The sequence below is a fragment of the Zootermopsis nevadensis genome, unplaced genomic scaffold, assembly GCF_977971745.1.
Source record: "Zootermopsis nevadensis isolate Lab colony 2312 unplaced genomic scaffold, Znev_1.0 Znev_ptg000020l, whole genome shotgun sequence".
NCBI lineage: Eukaryota > Metazoa > Arthropoda > Insecta > Blattodea > Termopsidae > Zootermopsis > Zootermopsis nevadensis.
In genome coordinates this window covers 12,317,107-12,341,462 of record NW_028259152.1, presented here as the reverse complement: position 1 = coordinate 12,341,462, position 24,356 = coordinate 12,317,107, and the positions used below count along the sequence as shown (strand labels likewise).

Sequence of the window (24,356 nt, the reverse complement as noted above, 5' to 3'; positions counted from 1 at the left end):
GCAAATTCCCATTATCATCCTTTACCAAATTGGTCTGGGGTTCATATCCTTTCTTAAAGTTATTAATGCCTCTGTACAGGTCTGATATTTTTCTCCTTATTATTTGTCTCAAGTTCAACAATTTTGCCCTTCAGGTATTCCCTTTCTTATTCCTAAAGGTTCTACTAGCTTCACGTCTCACGTTACATAGATTATCCGCATTTGTTTTGTTTGGGTCCTGCAACCATTGAAATTTTGTTTGCTTCCTTCGATTTATTAATTTTGAACATTCTTCATCAAACCATGGTTTATTTTGCTTTCTCCTATAGTATCCTAGTTTCTCTGTGGCTGAGATCTTGATGCAGTTTCTGACATTTTCCCACTCCCTGTTGATATCCACACTTTCATTATCTTCATCTGTCTCTAAAATTTGAAACCTATTCGAAATTTCAACTTGATATTGCTCCTTCACCTCTCCCTCACTTAATTTTTTCAAATCAAATCTTTCTGTGTCGAAATTTTGCCTAGTTCGTCTACTTACAGAAAGCCACTACCTCACTTTTGCTACCACCAGATAATGATCAGTGTCACAATCTGCTCCTCTGAAAGACCTCACATCAATTAAATTTGTCTGCCTTCTATTATCTACTAAAACATGATATATCTGATTGAATTTGCTACCATCTGGAGAAGTCCAAGTGTATTTATGAATATCACGGTGTAGAAATTTTGTACTTTTTACAATTAAATCTTTTGACGTAGCGAAGGTTACTGCTCTAACACTGTTATCATTACTAAGTGCATGGAGACTCGCTGCCTGTTGTGGGTTTGAAGATATCCTCCCTCCCAATTTTTGCATTGAAATCTCCTAGCAGAATTTTCATGTGATACTTGCCAAATGTATCAAATACTGATTCCAATTCTTCATAAAAGCTGTCCTTGATATCATCGCTTTTGTCCTGAGTTGGGGCATGAACATCAAGGACAATGATTTCGCACCAACATCCTTCCAAAATTACGTAACAAATTCTACTCTCTTAACTGCTGCCCTAATTCTGATATGAACAAAATAACCCGTCCCTAACTGATGATTTTCATTCCCTTTTCCATAGAAAAATGTGAAATTGTCCACAGGGATCGTGCCCTCCCCCTCCCATCGCACTTCCTGCACTGCCACTAAGTCTAACTTATAATTCTCTAATTCCCTACTCACTGATTTCAGTGCCCCAGCCTTATAGAGACTCCTAATGTTCCACGTTCCAAATCTCATATCCTTTTTCAATTGCCATGGTCGTGCCAAAGAGTCCATCCTGATCAGAGGCTTGGTTCATGTGTTCATAACAATGCTTTTTTTGGGGGGTGAAAGGTTGTTAGCCTGGAGGACCAGGGTACTTCCCATAGCCTATACAATGATAGCAGTTTCAGCGACGGGATACTTGAAGCTGTATAACAGAGGAAAAATTGTTATATTTTATAGACCTTGTTTCATAAAGAAGTGAACAATGTGCACTGATAATTGCCTGCTTAATAAACAGGAGCGACCCAGGAGATGTAACAGCCCCAAAGTATGTAACCTGTGGCACAAGTCAGGTGTACGATATATGCGGACCTGTCAGCCTTGCCCAGATGTCTACCCATGGACTGGCAAGACGGGCGTCAGAAACAGCAGAGTTGACAATGAAATTACTGAAGAGTCATAAACCAACAGGAAAACAACACATCAGAATTCAGACATTTGTAAACAACTGATTCTTGTTTAAGAAATGAAATCCTAATTACATGCACAAACCAAATTTTAGAAAATCATGAATTTATTTAAAACTGACTTTTGTAAATTTCTTGAAGATGAGTGTCTTCAGGGTTGTTGCACCATGTAATCTGGTAGAAATTTACTGATGTTTCAGAAGTGCTTGCTGCCTCCATCATAAGCACTTCTAAAACATCCATAAAATTCTACTAAACTAATGGCACAACCCAGAAGATGGTCATCTTCATACCTGCTGCTGTGAGAACCTCAAATCTCACTATGTAAACTTATTGTTTATAAATAATCCATCTAAGGGTTTCATGTTAAAGAAATAATGTAGTTAAGATAAACTGGCCTCACATAAATTATTTCCAATTGGAATACACAAGATTATGCAAGAGTTTAAACTGAACAGACACAAGAGAAACACACCATATTCAAAAGCAGTTTTTGACAGTAAACTACATATAAATTAAAAAGTGATGTGACTACAGAAATGTAGTTACTTGAAATCTGAACAAACTTTAATGAGAATTTTATTCTTTACTGTGAAGCACATTATCAGATGGCTCAACAAGTCAGCACATTCTTTTATGTACATACACATATATGCCATTTGAAGGTGCTTAGACTCTGATAATAAGGACTCCATTGAAGCATTTTTATATTCTTTGCATTGGTTATTAGCAAGAAAAATGCTTCACTAAAGCCCTTAACCACAGGATAAAAAGCTACCTTTGAACAAGGAGTGAAATTCGGGGTATCAAGAATTGGTGGTTGGGTTAATAATGTTTCTTGCAAAAATCCTTTGTTGATGGGGCATATACGCATGACAGCTGCGCTTCTGTCTTTTATTATGCCATACACATTTCATACATAAACTGAAAAAGAATTATTTATATGTGATATACTAAATACATTTACAAAGTAGAATACATATGAAATATAAATTATAACATATCTGAAGCACAGCTAAGATGCCCTTTTGGTCATTGCAGAACAAAACTGACTTCTTGAACACAATGAAAATATGTGCCCTGAATACTGCTTAACTGATTATATTACCATTATAAAAGATAAAATATAACTTACACAGCACTACAGTAATGTGAAAGGTTCTGGGATCCCTCATTGGAATTTATCGATCAATAATTATATACATAAGAAAGATGCACATTCCACTTCTTTTAAAGTTCAGTGAAATTGTTTAGTTTTATTTTGTACACAAAAGTCAAGCTACACATATTCAAGTTAACAATTAACTTTTAAAAAATATAACTTATTAAATATTTCAATTATAATAGAGATCATTTGGTAGATTTAATTAAATCCAAACATGTGACAACTAAAATATCACCAAACATTTAATGTATATAGTAAATAGATTTTGGGGTAAACAACTATTTCTTAGCTAAGGGAAATATGCAGGCATGTTGCAACTGTTTCAAATCAGACTTCATGAACTTAATACAGTATGCCCCAGAAACAAAGCTTTCACGCTAAATCTTCCAGTACCTAGTTGTCTCTACTGTATGCGTATGATTGTGTGTATGTATGTGTTGTGTGCCCTGATACCAATGACAGATTGATAACAGTATTGATGTTGCTTATTATAATTATTATTTATTGACCCTGTTTGCCATTAATTATACTCATGTAGTTTAACTTAAATGTAAATGTTGAAAATGGAGGCAATCATCAAGTGCACTATGCATGTGTGGCTTATCAGGTATATTAGCCATGGAAACAGGACTAAACTTCTGCTGCCATTTGCACACACTAACCCTGAAATCAAAATCTTAGAAACAAGGGAATCACATCTTGACAAGTTTTATTAAATAAAAATAATTCCTCAGAGCCATTAGACTATGTAATTGAAAGCACACCAAGATATAGTCATCATGCATACTGTTGGATACTGTGAAGAAATTAATGTATAAAATGAAAAAGCAACAAGCAGTGTTTGAGATGCAAACACCCAATTCAGACTGGTGCACTAGAGTATACTATTTACATTGTCATGTGTTTAGCAATATTTTGCCATTCCTTGTTCTGAATGAGTTCTACAATAAATATTTAAACTACTGGGTTAACACACAGAAGCACTGTAATGCTACTACAATCAAGCAGTTGTATTCAAAATTCTCTTTTCTTTTAGTAAGGAAGTATTCTTTCTTGACTTAGGAACATCAAAGTTTCCATTATGATGATTAACTGTTGGTTGTTATAACATATTTTGAACAAGCACAAGAACAGTCAAGTAATGGTTATATAATTCTTGAAAAACTATAGTGGCTCTAGACTTCATACAATCAAACATACATGAAAATGGTATTAAAAATTACAATACAAAATACAAACTGGCTTCACTTGAGTACTTCCGCAAAAAAGTAAGACAATACAATGCTGTATGTTTAATTTATTTCAAAAATATGTATTTTTAAGACATATCTGTTGCTCCAACTCATAAGACCCTTCAAATTTGCTATGGCTGATAAAAATATGACAAGTACATAAACATTATTTGCTTATAGAAAAGATGAACATTTTAAGTGATGCACTTTCTAAAGGGAGACACAAAGTATGTTTAAAAAGTATGATCTGCTTGCCAAACCACTTACAAAGTTTTCAACTGATATGTTTGAATGGAATTCAGACAAGAACATTTTTTGTTGGCTAAGAACCCAGTTTTAATAATTCAGTTTACAGATCTGTTTTTTCTTCCCCTAACAGTGCTGCTTCAAATTTTTACAAATGTATTGGTCATTCCTTAGTCAGTGTGTTCAATTTTTGTAAAACCCCTCATATTCACTATAGCATATCTGATAGCCAGCTTTAAAATTACCTTTTGTTTATAGGCACAAACAATACATAAAGTTACAATTGACCTATAGTGAGATTGTTCTCATTTGCCAATCTATCCATAGGTTTCAACTACAAGAACACTCAGAATTTTGACAATATTCACTATTTGAATAGAAGTTTAGGCAAAGTCCATTTAATCCATACTCCCTAATTAGAGCCCCTAAAGGACACAGATGGATTTTTGTCTCTTTTTAAATTCTTTTATAAATAAAATAACATTTTGGATTGATACATAGTCTTAAATTGAAAGTACCTGAGTGGTATGGCACAGTTCCAGTTTGAAAGAAATGAGCTGTTTCCACTATTACTTCATGACAGTTCATGCTTTCAAATGTTGAATTGAACAATAGCTGAAAAATGGATAGCACAATTAAGGAAATTTTAATTCTACAGCAAATAACTTCTACGAGAGCATACTTCATCTTATATTTGTGAGGGCTCACACACACCTTGCCCTTCCATTACACTGCCTATGACTGATATCTCCAGTGCTCTGGTGCTGAAGAAATCACCAAGGTGCACTCTGCCCTGTTCAAGGTGGGGAAGGCTTTCAATGTGACAAAATCTAACTTTAGCACTAAAATACCAATATATATGACCTTATTCATTGGACTAAGGTTTAATTAATGGAAAGGGTATTACTTTTCTCTTTATCACTGTGGCCCACTGAGCTTCCTACCTAACAAAGTATGAAGATCTATTTTGAATGCACGAAACAATGTTTACAGGCTCCCTGTACTGAAATTGATGAAAAGAAATTCTTTCTTCTGCGAAAAATAGTAACATTTCCTTCAAAGAATATCTGACTTTAACAAACCACATAATGAGTTCGATTAACATGCAGAATGGTAAAAATTTGGCTGCAGTGCAGTAATTATATTTGTTAATCAAATCCCCTAGCAATCAGTTTCTTAAAATTAAACTATATATGAGGGAAAGGAGCAACAGTTTCTTGGAAAGTCTAATGGCATTGTTATGTGATTGATACAAAAAACAACACTACTATAATATATATACACACATATAAACAATTGCAATTATAGTAAGCATATAAATCTCACTGAGAATCAGCGATATCTTTGCATGGTTAATTTTTTTTGTATTGTGATACCCATGCAAATCAAATATTAAAATTAAAAGTTTCTGTAACTTAAGAAGCAGACATATTTAATTTTCCTACCAGAATGAGGAATCCCAGTTACAATAAAGACTACTAGTTACTGAGAAATTAATATATCCAAATCCTATGTTCTTATGGAACCCAAGTTGAATACCATCAAACTCAAAAACTTGTTTACAACTACTCTCAGCTAGATCAAGCCACCCCATATACCATGTCTTCAACCTTAAGACCCCACCCCACCTATATGTTGATCCTCAATGAATTTACATCATTCCTTTCCCTTCAAGCCCTCTCTCCTTCAAATGTTTTAGTGTATATGAAGAGGATAACAAGGATTAAAAAATGTAGTGATCCATTTCTGTGCATAACTTCACGTAGTATAAACTGATTACATTAAACTTGCACCATGTCCTGAGTTCCTGCAAACACTGCCATGTTTGTAACTGCTAACACATAAAAGAATTAATTAATAGGAGCTACACTTATGATGATGATCTACCTGCATAAGAAATTTCAGACACTACTTAGATCCAGTGGTTTCTTACTTATCATCATCAAATGGAAACTGATATGTTTATTGTGTGTGTGTACACATACACACACACAGTTCCATGAAATGTGGTGGGAAATCATTGATTAGGTAAGTAGGATTTGAGGTTTTCATGGGGGTGAGTATGAAGATGGCTGTCTTCTGGGTTGTAGCTCTTATAGTCTGGTAGACATTTACCAACATTTCAGAGGTCCTTGCTGCCTCCAACCCAGAAGACAGCAAACTTCCATTTAAATTAGCTAGTTTTGAGTCAACAGTGTTATATAAATGTGTGTCTGATTTTTGAGCTCTACAGAGTTATAAGCATATAAGTTACAGACAGATTTTACTCTGCAGTGGAAAATCAAAGGAAAATGAACACAATTATTTATAAACACTGCTAATAGAGGGTAGAATGTCTCAGGGCTGTGAAGACTAGGATTATGGTATTTTGAGTTATGACATCATATAACCTGAAGGTGGATACCACTGTTTCAGAGGAACATTTGCCCCAAAGATGGAGGTGATATGCCCCTCTGAAATGTTGGTAACCATCTACAAGAATCAGAAAATCATGGTCTTCAGTGCTAATAAAGTCATAAATGTAATATGCAAAGCTAATGTCAGATACAAAGAATAACAAAAATGAAGATCAGAATATAAAAAACAATAATTTTGCCTGTTACTTTATATGGCTGTGAAACATTGTCTCTTACCTCGAAGGAAGAACTTAAATTACAAGTGCTTGAAAACAAGGTGCTCAGGAAGATATTTGGACCTAGGAGGGATAAAATAAGGGGGGAATTAAGAATATTGTATAACGAGGAACTGCATGAATTGTACAGGTCACCTAGCATAGCGAGGATACTGAAATCGAGGTGGATCCGATGGGCTGGACATGTAGCTCGCATTGGGTGGAAGGCAAGGGGTGCATACAGAATAGGGAATCCTCCTGGAAAACGACCAATGGGCAGACCAAGGAGATGGGAGGATACCATCAAGATGGATCTTAGGGAGGTGGGCTGCGAGGATGGCAAATGGATAAAGTTGCCTCAGGGTCAAGACCAGTGGCAGGCTTTGGTGTTGTCGGTGTTGAACCTGCGGGTTCTGCTACCAGGGAGTGAGTGAGTTAGTAAAACTGGGTTGCCTTCATTGCCCCAAGGTAGAGGCAGCCTCATACCTACAAACTAGATCACCTTGAACTGATGCAGGAAGAGGTCCAGAGCCTGGCCAGGGAAAGGCAACATACTGTATTTGTTTGGCACATGGAGAGAACAGATCAAATTACAATTGTGTCAAGAGTGGAGTGTGACTGTGTGCACTGCTGCTTCAAGACTACCACACAAAACTTGATTTGTGAATAATAGAAGAACAGAAGCAATGAAGATATAAATGTGATATTCTAAACAGATGAGAGTAAAAACATCAATTTTATATTTCTGTTATAATAAATCAATTCAATTTTAGATTTTGTGTACAAAATACTAATTCCCCCCACAAGGTTTGAAATGTATTTATCCTGTTGATTTTGGTGCAACAGTTCCTGAGATATCAATTCTATTGTAAAAGCTTGCGTAAACAATTAAATACCAGTAAATTAAACTCGGCCATGCTGAACTGTACACCGGCGATTTAAAAAGGTACTTCAAAGGTTCAGAAATAACTAGTATGTTAGTATAGTAGTTAACTATGACATCGCACTTGTATTTCTAATTATGAAACAGTACAGACACGTGTAAGAAAATACTTTAGTCTGTAAACTGGATGTTAAAAGTGACTTACAACCAGGGCTGTGGAGTCAGAGTCAGAAGCAATTTTAGGTGGAGTCGGAGTCGTTAAAATGTACCGACTCCGACATAAAATCTTAAAAACACTTTCACTACCATGTGGGCTACTGGCGGCCTCACGCTTAGGGAGATTCAACAACGCGTTGAGCCACATGGCGTGGGATGCCTTGTAACTTTGGCTCCAGTACCTTAAGAATACAAACTGTCTACAAATCAACAGATTTCTGCAATAACCATTAGACATATATTTAAATACTGGGATACTGAGAATGACCTGTTCAAGTGCCTGAGCACTGCGGGTCCCAACTTTTCGTTGGCTTGATCAGTAGACATTCGGTAGGACTCATTGGACGAGGGATCGGCCCGTCGCAAGGCCTCTACCTGTACACAGGACAGCACAATACAAAAAGACGCAAACAAACATCCATGGCTTGAGTGGGATTCAAACTCATGGTCCCAGCAACCAAGCGGCACAAGGCCCACACCTCAGATCGCACGGCCACTGCAGATCCCGTATATTTAAATATAGGTTATAAGTCTAAAAAGTAGCCTGATGATTAATGTGGTGGTGATGAAATGGCTTGTGGTACCAATTACCATTTTACCAATTACCAATATTAATACATATTGAGCTTTCATGAAGGGGTAGGAGTCGGAGCCGAAGATTTTAGTACCGACTCCACAGCCCTGCTTACAACACAGAAAACATTTGCACTCTGTACTGAAAATTATTTTGTAACATAATTTCCATAACTGTTACTAGTATTTCCAAAATTCAATTCAACAAAAGTACATATTAAAATGATAACAACTAAGTCCTGCTTCTAAGTTTATTTAGTGATGCTTTTTCTTTGGCATATCAAATAAACAGATATTGAATACTGGACTGACACAGATGGAGAAAGAATCTGTTGTGGGCTATTTAAAGAAAGGCACAATCCCAACATTTGTTTGAAAAAAAGTCAGGAAAGCTAGCTAGGTCCTCCAAAATATAAAGCACATATGCTAACCATTAAACATGACCTTTGGTTATACATTTACTGCAGTATCAAAGTATCAATGTATATGTGTTTGTAACCAGCCTCAAATTTAACATCATAATGTTGAATCTGTTTCAGTTGAATTGTGTATATTTCTTCCTGTTCATTAAGTTTCATTAGACTACATTCTTATTTATGAGGAAAAATAATGATGTCATTGCCTGTAGCTATACTCCCAGAGATAAATGACTATCATTAAGATTCATCAGACACCGAGTGGCACCAAACCTTATTTACATATACAGTGTCCCCACAAAGTCCCTTCACAGTTTTGAAAAATTGGGGAGCGCAAATTGAGCTACCCACGTGCGGTTTGCGGCAGATTACAGTGAAACTCTGGAAGGTTTTTGCTGACCTCAGTAGACCTCGATGTGGGCTCCCTTGCTAGCACGGAGAACGTCCAGACGATATTCGAGCTCTTGCCATGTTCTGTGGAGCATGTCCACTGGAATAGTCGAGATCGCATTCCTGATATGGGTCTTCCGGTCATCAAGTCCATTAACTGGTGTTCGGAACACATTGCTCTTGACATAACCACAGGAAAAATGGACCGTCTCTGCAAAACCATCTTCCTGGAAACATGCTGGAACTGTACACAGTACCACAAATTGAGACTTAGAGCCACACATCATTCTGCAACAAGATAGTGCTCCACTTCATTGGGGTCTGCAGGTACGCGCGTACCTAGACAGGACATTTCCAGGAAGATGGATCGGCAGATTGGCCTCCACGTTCACCAGACATAACACCACTGGATCTTTTCCTGTGGGGTTATGTCAAGAGCAATGTGTTCAGAACACCAGTTAATGGACTTGATGACCTGAAGACCTGTATCAGGAATGCGATCTCGGCTATTCCAGCGGACATGCTCCACAGAACATGGCAAGACCTCGAATATTGTCTGGACGTTCTCCATGCTACCAAGGGAGCCCACATTGAGGTCTACTGAGGTCAGTAAAAATCTTCCAGAGTTTCACTGTAATTTTCCACAAACCGCACGTGGCTAGCTCAATTTCTTTGTGCGCCACAATTTTTCAAAACCCCGAAGGGACTCTGTGGACACACTGTACAATAGTACCATTAATACAAACATGGCAACTGTGCAAACACCTGTGATGGGTGCAACATTAACACACTGTAAAGCCACAGTTAAGAGAATTTTCATTATTACGTGAATCTTTAAGATTACTTTCATGTAGACTGTAACATATAATGGTACTCATAAAAACTTCATATCTAATGTTTAATTTCATGTTGAGTGACTGCATCTAGGTATGGATCATATGTTACTGAGTGGCAAATGACATTAGATGATCACATGTGGCAATCTTGAAAGGATTAGTAAATGTTCACAGTTCTTTTTTAAAGTATTATCTCCCATCTGCCTGGAGGATAGCTGTATATTGAGGCTGATATTCAACTTGGTCATCTCCCAAATACATTACCACTCAAGCAAACTTGCTTACAATGGATATGGTCTTATAAAACCAACAAACTTTGTAAAAAAGTGTTATAAATTACAACCATGGCCATATTATGAACATTTAAGGTTCCTCTCCTATCAAGGTTGTAACACTCAGGATGACATTAAATATTATTCTCTCAGAGAAAATGGAAAGAATATCTGTAAAAAATGGGAAATCCCCACAGCTGACTTGTGCTGGAACATCTTGCTTCTCACAAACATATGGCATGGGCTTCAGACACTTCATTATCATCAACTTTATTGGAATTACTACAGTAATAATATAAGCAAAACATTTACATATAGTAATTTCTCCACTTAATGTAAAGTAAAGAACACGTACCACTTTTTAATTCACATAATTTTATTTCTAATTTTAATATGATTAGTAATGAGCAACATGGCAAACAATGCTGATGAACACAATGTTGCTTTCTTCTTCTTATACACTTGTCTCCTCCTACTTGGAGCATCGGGGCCACCTTTAGGAGGTTTCTGATATATTTGAGACATTTGATAAGGATTCCTTGGAAGAGTGATCAGCCCATCACAAAGCCTCTACCAAAGACATGGGTGAGAAATGGCTGCTGAATTTTGCTTACAGAACATCTTGTTCATGCCCATAAGGTTCTTTTACATGCCGTAAATCTACGACATGGAACCACTGGCTTTACTTCGCCTCTAAAGGAAGTCATGCTATGGATTTTTATCACCCCCTTAAAAATCCATCAACCTCAGCCAGGTTTCAACCGGCAAGCATGCTACCACTAGACCACCAAGGTTAACTAAAATGTTATTTTTCCACTTCATTTACGTAGCATTTTTCAAAAACACAATCACTATGTAAATCAAGAAACAACTGTACTTCATTTCTAAGGTTATTAAACATTATATTTGTGCTTTCTTGTATAATGGTAGCTCATGATACCTTGGCAAACCACACATCAAATGCAACAATTGTCTCACATGTACAATTTCATGTGTGTATATATATGTATATATCCAAATCATACCTAATTGTAAATCCAAAACCATCAAACAAAACACTGCTTGAATTATTACTACTATAGCAGTTACTGGGGTTCAAAAGTAAAACCAAGTTTTAGAAGGCATTTTCATCCAACCTGAAAACAAGTATACACAGTCTACCATACCACATAATAAATAAAATCCTTCAGTTTCAAAGGGTAATGGACCCTTCCTATATCCTGAAGAATCCAGGAAACAAAAATATAGAGCACCCATCAACATTTCTTCATTTTTAATGGCAACTTAAAAAGATACAATAGCTTCAGATTACACAAGCCAATTTTTTATGAATTTTTAAGGCATTAAAATATGTTTAAAGTTCAAATTTTGTCAAAATAAAAATGTATTTATTATGCTTACAACAAAATCTTTCTCCTAACATCTTAACAAACAAAAGTTACCAGTGTAAAACAACTTCATTCAGAGCAAACTAATTATATTTCAATTAAATGGAAGAAGTGTTAATGAAATACCATAATTCATCCCCCTTACTGAGAAATGTTCACCACAGTAACTTGCAGATGTTATCAAGACAAATGAGTATTGTTGTACATGTCCGAAGTGCCCCACAATGTAATGTTCCCCACAAAAAGTTTTAAAAGTCTGAGATGGTTGTACCACATGTAATGATATCATAGAGCTATTTCCTTCAGATCATCAGGCATCTCATTCTTTGGGTGTTTATTCTCAAAATGTTGCTTGTATGTTTTTGGATCTGGCATTTGGGCCTGGAAAAAGAAATGGACAAAGCATTATACACACAGCATGACTACCATACAATTATTGTACTATCTTACATGGGATCTGTGGTTTGAAAAAGCATAGCAATATTATGTAAGAGACAAAATTGGATTCCTTCAAAAGTATAAACAGATGAAGTTGTTGAACAAATAGTCATTGTGGAGACTAGTCTAGTGAGGGAAGATATACAAAACAGGCCAAGTAAGAGTGGAACTTAACAGAGGATATATATATATGAAAGGAGAAGGCTTTGACATAGGATCCTGAAAGAAATGTCAATGTATGATAATGACAGATAGTGGTGTATTGTTTGGTGGACTTTCGCTCATCTTTTAGATCATTTCACTATTATTCCTCTTATAATAAAGATCAACAATATGGCATAACTTACATACAGTAGCTTTGATGACAGTGTGCGTTCCATGTCTGTCAGAATTAAAAGGTGAGGGGTTTTGGGGGTTTGTAGGGGTACCAAGTAGGGTAGCATACACTGTCCATATAATAAAAAATACATATTTCCCAGTAGCAGTACCTTGTAGCTTACTGTCTCATTTCCTACAGTGGTAGTATCTTTGGTTTACATAGTATATGTGTTTGTTTTCCTTCTACCCATACGCTGGTGACATGGCGAAACGTAGTTTAGTCCTGGAAACTGTAATTAATATAGCACCATAAAACAGTTTCTTTAACTGTTGAACTGAAATATGAACAAAGGTATGCTACAAATGTTTGAAATACTTAACATATTACAATTATTACTTGTTAAAATATTTATGTTACAATGGTCACGCAAAGTTAATGTGGACTGATTTTCATAACAGTCAGCAACTACGTGAAATGGTGTGCACATCAAATTGTTGGCTAAGAGAATGTGAAACCAACTAAATTCTAAAAATGTTAGGTTCACACTTAGGCTGGTACAGGCATTAAGTTGCCTAATTCATGAAGACAGGAAGAAAAGCACGAAGTATTTCTTATGTCCCTGACCTTTTACTGAATGACAGATTTAGTACCTACTTATGTGCATCACAATTAATCGAAATTCTTTCACTTGCCACAGGCGTATGAATGGAGTTTTCATGTCAGAAGTGAAGACATGACTTAAATATTTTCTGAGAGGTCTGCTTATTATGAAGATTGAGAGGAAACAGCATTCCATCACATAAAATAATACTGAACTGCTATGCAGGACAACGATTTCCTGCAAGTGAATTGTAAATTATTATTATTATTATTATTTAGTGTTCTGTCTGACGACAGGTCCATATGAACAGGATCCTTCCATCCTTTTCTCGGACTGGGACCTGTTCATATACGTTCTTGGCAGATGATCCAGAAGTGGTTTGCCATTGCCTTCTTCTGTGTGAATGGAGTAATTGTTGGGATGCCACAGAGGAAAACTCCGTGTTGCCTAGACCACGGCCTTGCCCAACACAAGTTATAAATTCGGGCACCGCCGGGAATCAAACCCGAGACCCCAGGATTGCAAGGCCAGCGTTCTAACCGCTAGACCACCGTGGCTTGAATTGTAAATACAAGATATTAAAGGTTAAAATGAAATCACATAAGAATACTTCATATTTCCTTATCTTGGTCCAATGCTGAAACCACCTGTGAGATACCCAGGTTACAAATATGGCAGTTATGCAAAGATACAATAGATTATTCAGGGATGGATTAACTGGGGTCTATATGGTTTAAATGAAAATTACAAAGTAATTTAGAAAATCTATTGTAAAAGTTAGAATGTTTAAAAAGAAAGGAATAAATAGAACAAAGACTTTTTAAAGTGCATTAATATGAATAAATTGGAATCCTTTTTTAAAACTTACATATTTGTTACATTTGCATTTTTTTATATATCTGGGATTTTAATTATCCAGGAAAATATATTTCCTAGCCAACTCAGATAACCAGGAGTCTACTGTACACTGAATTGTAAGCACCTTATACCCCATCTTGCACTGTAACTTTTATTCAGTTTTATACCTTTTCAATCAACATGATATAATTAACAATCGTTATTGGAGCCACCACACCAAACAGATTTAAGTACACAGAAATGAAAGTAGATTCATATTACATGGACAGATCACAAATCTATTTCAATAATGTGGCTAATTCTTCCAAGACATGGACAGTAGGCATTATTTATGAATTCTTGTAAAATTCAATATTTATAAGCACAAAATTAATAACATAGCTGGTAACTAACAGCATGTGAAAAATACTATAAATAAAAGATATAAAAAATATCAAGCATGAAATGATCACTTTTTATATGACTTGAAGACTTGTGCAATTACATTACACAACAAAAATTATTAAATATTCAGTTACTAACACTCAGTATAAGTTAATATTTAAAGGAAATTAAACAATTTTAAGCAGCTGAATTTGAATCAAATTTATGGAAACATATATGAAAAGAGGCAAGGATATTTTGGGTTTCAGAACTAGACAAACATTTGACATTATGCACACATAGCAAGACAAATACATCATGGACAATTTCCTGACTGCTGTATCGGACAATGTAGACGTGTGGGGTGGCCACCACATTTACCAGACTTAACTCTGTTGTTATTTTTTCTTTGGGGAACAATAAAGGATAAAGTTTATCAAGAACCACCAACCACAGCAGAAGAAATGCAACAATGCATTACTGCAGTATGTGCTGTTGTATCACTTCAAAAATTATTGTCTGTGAATTGTTTCTTAATTCAATGCTTTTGTAAGTGTGTTGATGCCAATGGTCACCATTTTGTACAGTTATTAGTAACTTTTACACGAACATTACAATATTCAGTGTAAATGCATACTGATGCATTTGTTTCTCATACTCTGGGCGGTGTAATCTCTGTAACGTTTAACAAAAAACGAGTGTGATGTGTGAACTAATCTCAAATCTGGCTATAATTCAAGTTTAAAAATAAACAAGTTCCATTAAAAAAGGTTACATTGATAAATTAATAATAATTCCATAATTCATATTTTACTGCTTAATGTTTACCCCATTGGATACTGTGTATTGCATACATTTTATTTGAAACATTTTTTGTATTTATAGGTAAGACACTATACAGGGGTACCCCGGGTTTCGACCATCCCATAATATGACCAACCTGCAGATATGACCCTAATACCGTACCCTATGAATACGCCTGACTGGCCCCGACATTATATAACCAATGTTTTATTTGGTCTGCGTGACGAATGAACCAAACAACTGCTGCAACGGACAATGAAGCTGGTACAACCCTTAAATAATTCTGAAAGGGCTACAACATATGGAATTTAGTCTATAACATCGGAGATAATGGAGGAAACTTGGCCCACAATTTGTAACAGACATTCAAGACGCTGAACAAATCACAAACGCAGTTACTGACCTTGAGTGGCAACTTAATTCAGAAATGGACGCAAAAGAAGTTGAATTAATTGGATCTCATTCTGAGGAATCATTGTCCAACGAATATCCCAACCAACTTCAGCAATCCAATGTGCAACTGCAAGACGCCGAATCAGATGAAGACGTTATGGTTTCTGAGCCACCAGCAAAGGTCATGAGAATGAAAAGTTGTGCTTCAGTTTTGTAGGAGAATGAGCTTATAAATATGACTGAGCAAGAAGACCATAATGCAGAAAAGAGTTCAAAGGTGCGCAGAGGTGCTGCATGAATGAAGGCTGCTGTACAACAAAAGTTAGAAACGTTTTTCTCTAATCTTGGGAAACCATCACTACAGTGGGATTTAAAAAAAAGCTTACACTTCTGCAACCTCTTACAAAGACAATTTGTATCTCTGGGTTCATATTTTATTATAAATTCGTTTATTTATTTTTCTGAGTGATTTGATTATTATATATCTAGGGTTCTTATTAATAAATTATTTGTAATAAATTTAAACATTGTTAAAATGTAATGATTATTTAGACATGTTTATCATTACATAGCATTTATAACAATCCCAAACTAATTTTCTATGAGCTCTGCAATGTATCTGAATTTATAACATACAAGTCTATGGGAAAACTTACTCCATGATACAACCATCCACAATGAACATAACCCTGTCGTATCATGGGGTATGCCTGTACTAGCAAAGAACAACTTCAGTGCAATAATGCCTGTACAAAATATAAAACATTATATGCTACTAAAAAGTCTCACATGCAATGCTTTTTGTTATGCCTTGGTAATCAGAAAAAATAAATTGTTCACAATTCGGGAAAAATATTCCATTATGTCATTAACAATCTAGCATCGTTCAGGTTTACCTATGTGAACACCTCCAACTCTGGTGGGAATGATCTATATTCCTAACATTCTTATCTTCTCTCTGCTATTTAGTACACAATAAAATACAATACATGCTTCACACACAGACTGCTTATTGACACATCTTTGGTGTGAAGTCTTGAAGTTCTGTGTAAAAAGAGGAAGTGATGAGACCTTCACTGCCGACTTTCATAATATGTTATTAGTATCCTTCAGCAGGTACTTGTGCAGTTTACAGTGTAAAATTGCTAAGGAACTTCTGGGGACCCTTACTTTTAACATACAGGGTGTCCATAAAGAACCTTTACAATTTCAAGACTTGATAAAAAATTAATGAGTCAAGATAACTGGATGGGGTTTGTTGCTTGTTAAACAGCGTCTCTCAAAGTTTTATGCACATAGGTCAGTAAACCTCTACATGTGAACCCTTAGTTGCACATAGCACATCAAGCCGATACTCGATTTCCCTCCACGTTCGCTGAAGAATCTCTGCATTAATGGTTGCAATGACTTCCACAATCCTTCACTTCATTTCGTCGATGTTGGGAACCTGTGTTCGGTACACAAGATCCTTAACATAACCCCAAAGAAAAAATCCAGCGGGGTTATGTCGGGCGAACGAGGTGGTCACGGTATTGGACCATCTCTCCCTATCCACCTATAAGGAAACTGTTCGTTAAGGTAGCCACGAACCGCCAACCCCCAGTGGCATGGTGCTCTATCCTGCTGGAAGATGACATGTTGTTGAATGTCCTCCAATTGTGGGACAGCAAATTCTGTCAGCATGTCCAGATACACATTGGCTGTGATTGTTTTTTTGGCGAAGAAGAATGGCCCAATTATTCGGTCACACGAGTCCGCACCACACGTTAAATTTCAGGCTATCGCGTACAAATTCTCTGGCTGCATGGGGGTTTTCAGATCCCCATATCCTTACGTTGTGCCTGTTCAGTAACCCCTACACATGGAACGTTGCCTCGTCACTAAAGAGAACACGCTCAAGGAAGCCTTCCTCGATGTCAATTCGAGCCAACATGTCGACAGCAAATGCTGTGCAGCGTGGCCCATCATCTGGCTCAAGAGCTTGCACCACCTAAACTATGTATGCGTACAGTCTCAGATTCTTGTGCAGCACTTTGTGGATGGTCGAACATGGCAACTCCAATTGTCTGGCGACAGTGCGAATGGGCTTTCCAGGGCTACGGACAAATGCACCGTGCACACGTTCAATGTCCGCTACGCTTGTGCTTGGTCGGCCACTGCCGTTTTGCTGCAGAACACTGCCAGTCTCCATAAATTTCCTCTGCCACTCACGAATTGTGGGTCTTGATGGCGGTTCCCTTCCATATTAGGTCCTGAACTTGCGCTGCACCTGTGTATCTGATCTTGTCTCGATAAATCAGGATACACATTGTGCCTTCTCCTGTGGAGTAGCCATTTCCTGTAATGTTAAATGTCAGTCGACGTGCACACCTTCAATTAACAAAAGTTATGTTATTAACACTAAACAAAATTCCCTTAAAAACTTTGAGAGATGTTTAACATGCAAAAAATATCATCCAGTTATCTTGTATCATTATTTTTTATTTAGTGTTGAAGTTGTAAAGGTTTTTTATGGACACAGTGTATATTACTGAAAAAATGTCACACAGGAACAACTTAAAATAAATTACAGGAAAATGTTTGTTTATTATACAGTATTCTGTAAGTGAATTGCAATTCTGAGAGATGAGGTTGAAATTAAAATTGTGAATGAGCAGCGCAGTATGACCATTCAGTCAAAAGCTAATGTTGCTTTGATGCTGGAAGAGGAAAAAAGTTTTAAGCTAATGTTGCTTTGATGCTGGAAGAAGAAAAAAGTTTTGTTATCAGACTCATGAAAGCTGTAAAATTATACAATAAATGCTGCTGTACTGGTATATTTGACCTTGACCATTCATTTGTCCATAGTGCCTTCATAGTATACGCCAATAATGTGGAACACGTCACAGTACGAATATGAAAACTCAATACAACAAAATACCAAAATAAAATTATAATTGCATACTTACTACAGCAATTACAGAAATATTTACAGTATTTAAAAAATTCAATTGAGAGTAGGACTGAGATAAAAGATAATCTTTCTATGCTGGCTTAAACACTTTTACACAATGATTTAAACTTTTAATGCTATCTGGAAAAGTACTGAATAATTTTATCTCTACATAACAAGCATCTTTCTGATAACTAGTAATGTTAGCACTTGGCTGATGGAGATCATGTTTATGCCTTCTTGTATTTATGAAGTGCATGTCAGACTTTTTTAGTCTGTAGGTTTTTACAGCTGTAGTTCAATGTATAACTTGGGCTTTTGGGTGAGGGCCATGACAAATATTTAGTGTCAACCAACGTTTCGGCAAACATTGCAATTGCCATTTTCAAGGTGGGTATGAGATGGGGTCAGTTTTGCAGGCCTTATATAGAGCAAGCAGTGAGTGATCAGATAACTTGATGCAGATTAGTGGAGTAGATTGCTATCCAATGGGACAGTAACATGTGGCTGAAGAAAGGAGGAATTTTGAGAGGAGATTATGAAGGTTCTTGTGACCATGTTGGATGGGAAAGGATTTACAGCAAAATTATGTGGAAGGGAGTGAGTGGCAGCTGTTCACTGATGAGGTTTGGAGACATGATGATGGACCAGCCCTTTTGAGGGCACACAGTAGGGTCAGTGGTTTGGAGGAAAACAAGTCAAAACAGGTTTTGCTTAGCCTGTAGCCATCTACATGGTTAAAGCTAAATGGATGTTTTGATATTCCAATTGCCACTCTGATAATGCAGGAAAAGTAGGTTCTGGCATTGGCTATGACTTCTGTTTTGTCAAAGTTAATGTCTTGCAGAATGTTTGGCTACAACTAATAGTTGGTTCTCCATTCTGTTGTCTCTTATATCTTCCATAATCCCTGATTTTTGAGTCAGGAGTTGTCTGTCTTTTTAAGAATTAGGTTTAGAAGCCAATTTCTTATTTAGTGTCTGCATTATGAATGTCATGCTAAGATCACATGCCAGATCTCCCCTCCCCCCCAGCTGTGATGCTGGCTTCTGGAAGCTCCTCAGCTGGTCTACAAATGTGAAGGAAGAGCATGATCTGTCAATGCCATACAACAAAAATCTCAGCGAGAATTAATCACTCTGGAAATGAGTCCCAGTACCATATCTTGCACATGTAAACTGCAAAAAAGGAGGGAGCAGGGTAGGTCTTACGTTAATTGTCAAGTGGAAGTGATGTTGGCGCAGACCTTACCATGAATACAATACAGCAGGAGGGAGGAAATTATAGGAGACAGGAAGAAATGTACTACAGTGTAGAAAAAAACATTTGTATTCAGAGAATCAAGACTGTTCTGTGATTCATCAAGATATTAATTCAGGAAATAATAAAATGTAATGGTGTGAAATAAACCCATCTTGTGTTTTCAAATAAAGAGCCCACTGTATAAATACTGGTTAAATTATAACTAGTGTCAAAAGAAGTAAGAATAGACCCAGGACTATATTTCATTATGGGCCCATCAAATAAGCTAAAGTCCAGCCAAGAGGTAATGTAAAACAATAAGTGCCAGCCAAGACCTCATGAAATACAGGGTATACACAAAAGAATGGTGCAACTGTGACTGGCGACTCATTTTTGGACATGTTTGAAAGCTGGTTGTTACCCCAACTGAATACCAATTATGACGATTACATTCTACAACTGGACGGAGCTCCCCCCATTTTCACAGGAATGTATGAGTGCTTCTCAATCGTGTTTTTCCACAGCGCTGGATTGGTATGAGTTTGATTACCGTGTGGATGTGTGTCGTGTAACCCAGGGTGCATACATTGAAGGATTGTAATTAACGCATGAGAAACTTGGACAGTTGACGCTGCTGATGGTGTATGTTGTGCCCGTGTAAGGTGAGAAATAAATTTTTTATTAACTTTTGAAACCGCACCATTCTTTTGTGTATACTCTGTATTATGTATGTGCTAACCAGGAGACAATGAAACATGACAATGAGGGGGAAACAAACACTGGCCAGGATAAATAGTAAACAGTATAAGTTCCAGTAAAGAGAAAACAAAGTGGCATCAGTGGCATTCAATATAAAATAAGCACCAACATCAGTGCCATTAGGTCTGGTCAAGAGGACTTTGAAGAGGAAATGATGGACAAGCTAGACAAGCCATGCAGATTATATTAATAAATGTAAGAACATCAAGAGGTAACACATTGTTTGTTGTTTGTTAAACATTCTGCAGGTATTAAAACTTGTTTCAAAACAAACAAACAGGACTAGGCATAAGCCTGTCTAAAAAGTAAAAAATAGAAGGGTTGTAAGATCCCATACACGGTTTAAATTCATTATGGTATAATTTGTGCATATATATACTGTACATTCAGTTCAAACAGATTAAGAAAGTATCACAAACCATATTAGGCAATTTTTATTAAACATATTATTTGTTTTTTATGTCATCATTCATGAATCCCCTACGCAATCGGGCAAGAAGTATAAACCTAGTGTGTTTGAATTTAGAACTGGCACATGAGTACTGAAAGCATGCTGAAAAAAAGAATTTAAATGACATAATAAACTAAGTCACTGACTGAACAGTGTCAGCTACCTTCATAGAGTAGATAGAGTGCAGAAGTTTGTTGTGAAGGCAAGGTATATCTTGGTAAGAACACCACACTTAATGAATTTGATGACATGTCACCAAGTCAGATTTGACTTGACATAAAATATTAGCAGCTGGGACCCTGAAATTAGAGAACCAGGACTAGATCTGATTTGATTTATGGGCTGTCAGCATACAATGCTAAAGCTGCTTTGCTTGTATGGAGTCTGTCCTACCTACCCTTGTCAACACAGACCAACAGGATGAGGTTACTGTTGAAGTGTGGCATCTTGCAGATCTTCATCTTGGTATCAAGTGGTCACTAACTGTTGTACTCCAGTTGTGCCTGCATTCAGTGAGAATTTAGGACATGTTTAGGGAATGTTTCCAGGTCTGATTATTCATTATGATAGGAAATATGGTGCTTGGATTAAGGAAATCAACATAAGGAGGATAATGACCCTAAATCTGAGAATAGTGAAGGGTACAGACAATACAGAGCAGGCTATGAAGACACGAATGGAATAAGTTTCAACTTAATTATACACTCAAACTGTAAAGTGAAGAGATGCTTAATCTTGTTCATCAAATCAATACTCATCCTGAAGGGGTTAGAGGAGGTAGGTGAAGCCTTCCCATACTACTGAAAAGCATGCTGAGCCAAATTATTTTTTTCCTCCTAAGGGTCCTATCAGTGGGGCACTATAGTGGCAGGATTCTTGGACAGTGGTGGCAATGCTACTGCAGTGTTCCAAGAGGTAACTACACAGAACACAACACTATTCCAATATTACAACAATATTTGTAGCAGCAGAAGGGTCCAACACCTAACACAGCAATGTGCTACATCATACATGATGGTTAGGGGTGGCTTTTGCACCCCCTTATTTGAAACAGTGCAAGTGGTGGATAGAGACAGGATATTTCCTGCAGTACCAGCTGGCATTACAGTACTTACCACTATTCCAACAGGGCAGATTTAACTAAGCCCATCATCATTTCACAGTCAACCACAAAAAGTAATGAAATTTAATGTTTCCAAGGTGTTGAAAATATGGATTATGATGCAGCATAATGCTGTAGCAATTACTAATGTTTTGAAGGAAAATGTCACAAACCACAATTCACACATGAAACCACAACTTCATTGTACCAATCTTCATTAACTGAAAATTAATTCACATCTCAACATTCCTTTTGCATTATATGGGCTTCATACTTTTTGTGATCCATGTCAATGTCAGCTAGGAATTACAAAGTAATCTACTTTTATAGCTACATCAACATTCAAATTTTGTATAAAAAGATAAACTCCTACATATTACAATCCTTTTCACTGCCTAAAAATGGAAGTTTCTCCAGGACCACTGGTCCACATTTGCTGAGGCGTAAGAAAAGACATATGTTAAATTACACTGTTGAACAAGAACAATGATTGCTGATGTTACTCTATATACAAACAGGCCTAAAATTTCAACACATTTTCATAGGATACTGAATATTATGAAATTATCACATTTCTGTTCATACAACAAAGTAATAAAATTTTTAATATCAATCCATTGGCCCATACCCTCTTTCTGATAGTTTGTCTCATAAAAACAAACCAAAAAGACTAAAAAAATTGTAAGATCTTCTTATTAATCACCTCAACAGTACACAATTTCCTCAATTGCATAATAAACATTACTACAGGTAGGCGTACTCTCTGGTAGTATCTCATACCTTACATACTGAACAGACATGGACAAGAGCTGCTTGTGCTGCCTTTTTCTGGAGATTGGCATTATGGCCCTGTTGCTTTTTCTGTTTTGCCAGTTTCTCTGCAGCTTTGGCTTGTGACTGAAGCTTCTGCTGTCCTCTGGCCATTTTCTACCTATATAATGGATATGAGTTTATCATATACAGCATTTGCATCCATGCCAAACATTCACTCACTCATGTAAGACTTGAGGTTCTCACAGCGGTGAGTATGAAGATTTCCGTCTTCTGGGTTGTTGCGCTGTGACCAGACTACACAGCGCAACAACCCAGAAGACGGAAATCTTCACTCACTCACTCTATGGCGCAGGATATTCTTTGAAAAGTCGACTGTTACTCAAAGAATAACCAATTTTCTTTATGGAACCATAAGTTTTATCACCATGTTCACAAAAGTCCACCACCTGACTGTGTTCTGAGCTAGCTGCATCCTGCTTACTCCATTGATTCCTATCTCCTGAAGGTCCACCTTAACATTATCCTCCTAACCAACAATCTCCTCCCTTCAGGCCTCCCAACCAGTACCCTGTAAACACCCCTCCCCTCACCCATGTATACCATGTCCTTCCCACCTCATCCTCCTCGATTTAATCACCCTAACAATATCAGGTCTGGAGTACAGGCTGTGAAGCTCCTCATTATCCATCTTCTTCCCTTTTAGGTCCAAATATCTTCCATACTCTGTTCTAAAAAATCCTCAGTCTATGTTCTTGCCTGAAAGTGAAAGACCAAGTTTCGCACCCATACAGCACAAATGACAAAATTACACTTCTGTATATTTTAACCTATTTTTTATACGAGACGGGAGGACAAAAGATTTTGGACTGAATGATAGCAAGCATAACCAAACAATATTAACATTATATAAATCAGTAATATATTTCATATAAAAATAAATGCATTTAACACGTTTATTATTGTAACTCCATTAGAAATATGCAAATATTCCTGTACGTTACATTAAAGACAGTTTAGCAGGCAGAACACAAACATCTTGATTTCGTTTGATGTCAATGCCCTGAATCCTACCAAATAAATATTGTATGTAGCCGTGCGTAAACAATGAACATTTTTAAACTTCAAGAATTAGAATTACACACCTTTCAGACTTCTTAACTCTATATTAACCTTAATTTTTCACTTCACTATGAGCACAACAACCATTATAACACTCCTTACCGTAGGTACTGCCAACTGCCAGGCACAGGCAATAACCGTCTCGGATATGACGTTTTCGGAAGTCACTTTCATTCAGTGGAAAAAATTTTAAGCCACCGTGGGACGTTCAGTATACATAATTTTTATACATATTCTCATAAAATTGCAGTACTCAGATTTCTTAAAAATAAAAACATATGCAATAGTTG

At 36.6% G+C, this 24,356-nt stretch overlaps 2 protein-coding genes across 9 annotated transcripts in view; one reads left to right on the top strand and one right to left on the bottom strand.

The window, feature by feature from the left end:
* Positions 1-5,823, top strand: part of LOC110840185 (uncharacterized) — a 227,208-nt gene extending 221,385 nt beyond the window's left edge. For all 5 annotated transcript variants that reach the window (XM_087351778.1, XM_087351780.1, XM_087351779.1 and 2 more), the window contains one exon: positions 1,515-5,823. In XM_087351778.1, coding sequence (XP_087207904.1) covers positions 1,515-1,679 — 165 coding nt within the window. In that variant the 3' untranslated portion in view covers positions 1,680-5,823. The remainder of the gene's footprint in view (positions 1-1,514) is intronic.
* Positions 5,824-10,777: 4,954 nt separating this feature from the next.
* On the bottom strand, positions 10,778-24,315 carry LOC110840188 (transcriptional regulator Simba2). 4 transcript variants are annotated; one of them, XM_087351787.1, is made up of 4 exons: positions 24,090-24,225; positions 22,954-23,104; positions 12,838-12,957; positions 10,778-12,292 (listed from the first exon to the last, which is right to left on the bottom strand). In XM_087351787.1, exons 2-3 carry the CDS (start codon positions 23,095-23,097, stop codon positions 12,883-12,885), a joined length of 219 nt encoding a protein of 72 aa, XP_087207913.1. In that variant the 5' UTR covers positions 23,098-23,104; positions 24,090-24,225; the 3' UTR covers positions 10,778-12,292; positions 12,838-12,882. The 4 variants fall into 4 exon arrangements, with proteins under 4 accessions (XP_087207913.1, XP_021940727.1, XP_021940726.1 ...); XM_022085035.2 differs by lacking the exon at positions 12,838-12,957 and having other exon boundaries at positions 24,169-24,315; XM_022085034.2 differs by lacking the exon at positions 12,838-12,957 and having other exon boundaries at positions 24,090-24,224.
* Between the last annotated feature and the right edge of the window lie 41 nt (positions 24,316-24,356).

Bases quoted from the DNA above. Each gene is read 5' to 3' on its own strand.
- LOC110840188 (XM_022085035.2), bottom strand. From the start codon at position 23,097: ATGGCCAGAGGACAGCAGAAGCTTCAGTCACAAGCCAAAGCTGCAGAG. The intron at 12,293-22,953 runs GTATGAGATACT...TTCTTTTTCCAG, and splicing joins ATGTCTGTTCAGTATGTAAG to GCCCAAATGCCAGATCCAAA.